General features: G+C 51.7%; 1 protein-coding gene across 1 annotated transcript; it reads right to left on the bottom strand.

The window, feature by feature from the left end:
* Positions 1-1,350: 1,350 nt before the first annotated feature.
* RAP2B (RAP2B, member of RAS oncogene family) lies at positions 1,351-3,727 on the bottom strand. The gene has a single exon (XM_045030914.1). The coding sequence runs from the start codon at positions 3,216-3,218 to the stop codon at positions 2,667-2,669; it is 552 nt and encodes a 183-aa protein (XP_044886849.1). The 5' UTR covers positions 3,219-3,727; the 3' UTR covers positions 1,351-2,666.
* Positions 3,728-5,369: the final 1,642 nt, after the last annotated feature.

Here is a 5,369-nt window from a genome sequence, read left to right as displayed (position 1 = left end):
AAGCATGTAGTATGTAGACAGGATTGGACCACTAGCAGTGGCCAAGATACATGTATAACATATGCTTTCAAACTTTAATGCAAAATGTCTGCAATAAGCCTACCTTAGTACTTAAAAAGAAAAATTCCTGTTAAGATGTGGCTTATATTAATAATAAACAGTTATTCAGCATGGCATCAGATTTTAAAGTCCTCAAATAGATTTTTTATTCAAAGTTCTTAAAGGTGAACTGCAAAAGTGAGGGGAAGAGTGTGTAGCTCTCTCTCCCCATCTTTTTTTTTTTTTAAACTTATTTTAACTGTAGAAATATTAGTTTGGCAGGAAAGCTTCTTGGGGGCTTAAGAGAAGTGAAATATTGTGAGCTCACATGAAGGTGGATGTTTAATCTTTATAGCATCATTTCTCCCAAGTTTTTTTTTTTTGGCTAGGTATTAGGAATTAAATAGATGCTATAAATCAGAGAAAAACAAAATGTCCAGTTTTCAGTTGAAGTACAGTCACTTCATTGACTGAACTCAATGAAGTCACACCTGCGTAAGGCCCTGATCCTGCACAACTGATGTCAACAGGACCTTTGCTATTGGATACAGTGAATTCATGATCAAGGTTTAAATTAGGAGTGAGAAGAATTAGGCACCCTAAATGTTAATCAGTTTGACTAGAAGTCCCAACTTCCTCAATTGCTCAGCTTTTGGTTTCTTGTGATGTCATCATTTCATTAGTTCCCATAAGTCTTCCTGGACAGACAAATCATGAGTTTAAAAACAAAACCCCCCCACACATTTGGGAATTTTAGGGGAAATACATGTCTTTCAGGCCTTCTTATTAAAAAAAAAAATCAAGAAGGTGGGGGGAGAAAGGCACAAACCCATTTTCTTTAAGTTACATTTGAAATGTTAAGGAATCACAGTCTTAAGGCATAATTTTAAAAGCTGTATCTTTTTCAGTAAATCAGTAAAGTCTCAAAGTTTAGGAACAGCTGACCTTCAACACCTATACTCCAATAAACCATGTTATTATTAAAATTACAAAATAAGATCCTAATCCGGCAAGCTGTTCTGCAGAGCTCAAATGACTTCAACAAGCATTTATATAAGTGTAGGATTCTGCCCACATACAGAATCATGTAGCATCAGGGCCTAAATATAATTATTCAACTGTTTCCAACATTACCAGAGAAACATTCCCATGCCTCACGATTTTAGGTTACCTTCCCCCATTCCTAACATACTGTTATTTTGGTTAGACAAACATCATGATTAAAAAAGCATATGTCTGCCATGACTGCATATTAAAGTCCGTTCTCCTTACAATACATTTAAAAAACCACAGTTTTGCTGTTCTTTTTTAAAAAAAACAAAACATTTGTATTAAAATTCTTAAAATGGATAGACATTAAACGCATGTCTGGAATTAAAGTTACAGTTGTTAGAATTTTCTTGGTACATCACAACATTAAGATTTCTCTCTTTGCTGGCTGGAGGTACATCCTACATCAGAGAACCAAAACAAAAGAAATCCTCCCAAAAAACTTAAATGCCTGTAAATGTGAATTAAATGCAGTCCAAATTTGCAAGACATGGAAATGACATTTAAAAGGCTCAAATGGAAATAAGAAATAAATTCCACTAAACAATAGGTCTTTTTGTCCTGGCTTGTTCAGTGTGATTACTGAAAGGAAGCTGTTAAGTAGTTTCTGGAGTAGTAGATAATGGGATTCTGTGGAGCTTTCACAGGTTGGCACCGGCTGGAACAGCTGAGTTTTGAAGGCACTCTACAGACACAGGGTTGCTGTTGGCCCTGTATCACATTTTAGGAAGTCTTTGTACTTTAGAGAGCTAATCAAAATCAGTTATTGCCAACCCAAAAATAAGGAAAACAAACCACCACCACAAACCTCCCTCCCCCCTGAAGAAAAGAAAACACAACTAAAAAAATATTGTGCAGATTTGTAACATTTTCACAGCTGATTTAAAAAAAAAAATACTACCGCTCTCCCCCAAACTCCCATCTGATACAGCAGGTAAACAAAATAGAAAGTTTCACAAATGATCAGCAGACACGTTCTGGCACCCCACACTGTATTGGCATCAGTGTTATTCAAAGTCCCAGTTCAGATGTGCAATACTTCAGATTGGATACACTGTAACAATAATCCAACTTTGCATAGAAATCCTCAGAATCAATATCATAGTCACCGGGTGCATTCAAGGTTGGCTAAAGAAGAGAGAGCACCAATCTTAGTTTTACCCCCACACGTCCACGGAAAGATTTCTCTCCCCCTCTCTGCAATGGGTTCTTCGTTTACTGCTCCCCTCAGTTCCTTAAGTGTAATTTAACTCTTCCAGTTAGAACACGATTGCTCACAAGCTCCCCTTTCTCCAGGCCGAAACTTTTCTTACTGGTGTCAGTTGCCAATACAGCGATCTGTAAATGGTACTTACGGGAAATATGCAACAATCAAAATCGATGAAATGTACATGCTGAAAAAGCCACGTTTCCAACAATACACCCACCCCATGACACTGATCACTGCAGCAGCAGCTGCTGCAGCCTGGAATCCTTGTGTATGCAAAGTTGTTTCCAATCTTTGTTTCGAACGATCACATTGCTGCTTCTTTTTGTTGTAAACCTTTGCGAACGACAACATTGCCCCCCACGCCCTTTCAGAGGATCACGCAGGACGAGCAGCACTGATCGTCCCCGTTGGGCTGGGAAGCGTAGTTCATCTGCCTGACAATCTCTGCAAACAGTTCGTCCACTGAAGCTTTGTTTTTGGCTGAAGTTTCCATGAAGGGGCAGCTCCACTCCTCGGCCAGAGCTTTGCCTTCCCCATACGAGACCTCCCTCTCGCCCTCCAGGTCCACCTTGTTGCCCACCAGGATCATGGGCACCTTCTCGTACCTCTTCACCCGGATGATCTGATCGCGCATGGGCTTGATGTCCTGGAAGCTCTGCTGGTTGACCAGGCTGTAGACCAGGATGAACCCTTGCCCGTTCTTGATGTAGAGGTCCCGCATGGAGGCGAACTGCTCGGTGCCGGCGGTGTCCAGGATCTCCAGCACCGAGGGGGAGGAATCCACCTCGATCTCCTTGCGGTAGAAATCCTCGATGGTGGGGTCATACTTCTCGATGAAGGAGCCGGTCACGAACTGCACGGTGAGGGCGGATTTGCCCACCCCGCCCGAGCCCAGCACCACCACTTTGTATTCTCGCATGGCTCCGCTCCGCACACCCGGCTCCTTCCTCGCTGGGTCGCTTCTCTCCCTCCCACCTCCAGTCGGCGGGGAAGGAGGGCGGGAGGGGAGAGAAGCCGCCCCGCCGCGGCTCTCACTGGAGCGGGGTGAGCATGCAGCAAGCAGCGGCGGGGGAGGGAGCAGCGGCTAACGCCCGGGCAGCGCCAGCCCCCTTCGCGCGGCAAGGGCTGCGCCCAGCCTCCCGGGCCGGCTCCTGGGCCAGGCAGCCGCGGCCGAGCCCCGGCGGAACGCAAGGGCAGCGCGAGCCCCTCTGACAGGCAGGCGCCGTGCCCGAGCCTCAGCAGCCCTGGGAGACGGGGAGGCGGCAGCAGCTGCCAGCGGGGCGGGGGAGGAGATCGCGAGTTCTCATCGCCCCCCGGCAGCCAGCGCGTGGTGCACCAGTCCCGCGGTGCCGCCTCGCGCCGCCACGGGCCATCCCTTCCCCGCAGCCTCGCGCTCAGCTCCGCTCACAGCCCGCCCGGACCCATTGGCTCGCGCTAACGCCCTCCCCCCCTGCCATTGGTTTGTGGGGGGGGGGGGAACCACACAAGGACACGCGCCCCCGCTCGCCCTTTTGTTCGGATTGGCTGCCGCCTAGTGCCCGTCAGGCCGCGCTGCCTCATTGGCTCAGAGCTTTGAGTCCCTCCGCCATTGGGTCTCCAGAGGGAGGAAGATGATTGGCCGGTGAGCCGCTGTCTGTCTTTCTGCCCCGCCTATGAAGGAGTTTTGGCGGATACTTATACTTTGCAAACGGGCAGAAGGGGAGGCCCAGGGAGCCGGTGCTGCCCGCGGGCGTCGGCCCCTCCCCGAAGGCGCCCAGCAGTGCAGCTCCCCTCGGGTTAGCCCCAGGCGGAATTAGGGCGAGCTGCAGCCCTGGGCAGGGCAGGGCAGGGCAGGGCAGGGCAGGGCAGGGCAGGGCAGGGCAGGGCAGGGCAGGGCAGGGGAGGGGAGGGGAGGGGAGGGGAGGGGGCTCTGCTTTCCCGCTTGGCCCGGGCCCCAGGGGCACCCACCTAAAACACACGTGCTGGGCACGAGGCGGGTTGGACAGCCTAGAGCAACCCGTTACCGAGACAGGTGGGGGTGCCTCAGGAGGCTCAGTCGGGTTATTTTGCTCCTTAGGAGAGGTGGCTGTGGGGACAGAGGTGACTCCAGCAGCGTATTATCGCCTAGGCCAACTAGGCCTAGGGTGGCAAATTTGTTCATGCCCCCTCCCCAACTCCACCCCTTCCCCAAATCCCTGGCTGCTTCCTCCCCCAGGTGCACTGCGCTTCCCTCCTTCCACCTCCCTCCCAGGCTTGCCATGCAAAAGTGCTGGGAGGGAGGGAGAAGCGAGTAGCGGCACTCAGAAGAGGCAGAGCAGAGGTGAGCTGGGGCCTGTGGGTGTGGGGAGTAACTCGGGGGAGGGGGGCAGGGAACCGCTTCCCACCCCAGCTCACCTCTGCTCCACCGCTGCCATCTCCTGAATGTGCTGCAACTCCCTTTCTCTCCCCCCCCCCCCAGCTTGTCACGCGAGAATGCTGGGAGGGAGAAGCATATAGCAGCACTTGGAGGAGGCAGAGCAGAGGTGAGCTGGGGCCCACGGGCGCAGGGAGTAACCGGGGGGGGGGGGACCGCTCCCCGCCCCAGCTTACCTCTGCCATCTTCCGAGTGCGTCGCAACTCCCCTTCTCTCCTCCACGCCCTCAGGCTTGCCACGTGAAAGCGCTGGGAGGGAGAAGCAAGTAGCGGCGCGCTCAGGGGATGGTGGAGGTGATCTGGGGCCGGTGGGCACGGGGAGTAACTCTTGGGGGTGGGGGGCAGGGAACTGCTCCCTGCCCCAGCTCACCATCACTCCACCCCTGCCATCTCCCGAGCGTGCCACATCTTCCCCCTCCCTCCCAGGCTTGCTGCAGGGGAGCAGAGGTGAGCTGGCGGGGGTGGGGGGGGAGCAATTTTTTGAGGGCCTAGAGGCACCAGATTTGTTACCCAGTGGCAGATTAACTCCCACTTCTCTTCCTAGCCCTCACTGCTGCAGGCAACTGGGGAATCCTCTGAGCTTCCTGACCACCCCTGCTTTGACCTAACGGGTGGGGAAAAAACTGGAGCATGAAAAGGGAGGCCACGCAACACCCGTAGGAAGGGGCTGGGACCCAGG

This window comes from Mauremys mutica, chromosome 9 (assembly GCF_020497125.1).
Source record: "Mauremys mutica isolate MM-2020 ecotype Southern chromosome 9, ASM2049712v1, whole genome shotgun sequence".
Taxonomy (NCBI): Eukaryota; Metazoa; Chordata; order Testudines; family Geoemydidae; genus Mauremys; species Mauremys mutica.
The sequence above is the reverse complement of the archived record's forward strand: the minus strand, read 5'-3'. Positions and strand labels throughout refer to the sequence as shown.

Bases quoted from the DNA above. Each gene is read 5' to 3' on its own strand.
- RAP2B (XM_045030914.1), bottom strand. From the start codon at position 3,218: ATGCGAGAATACAAAGTGGTGGTGCTGGGCTCGGGCGGGGTGGGCAAA.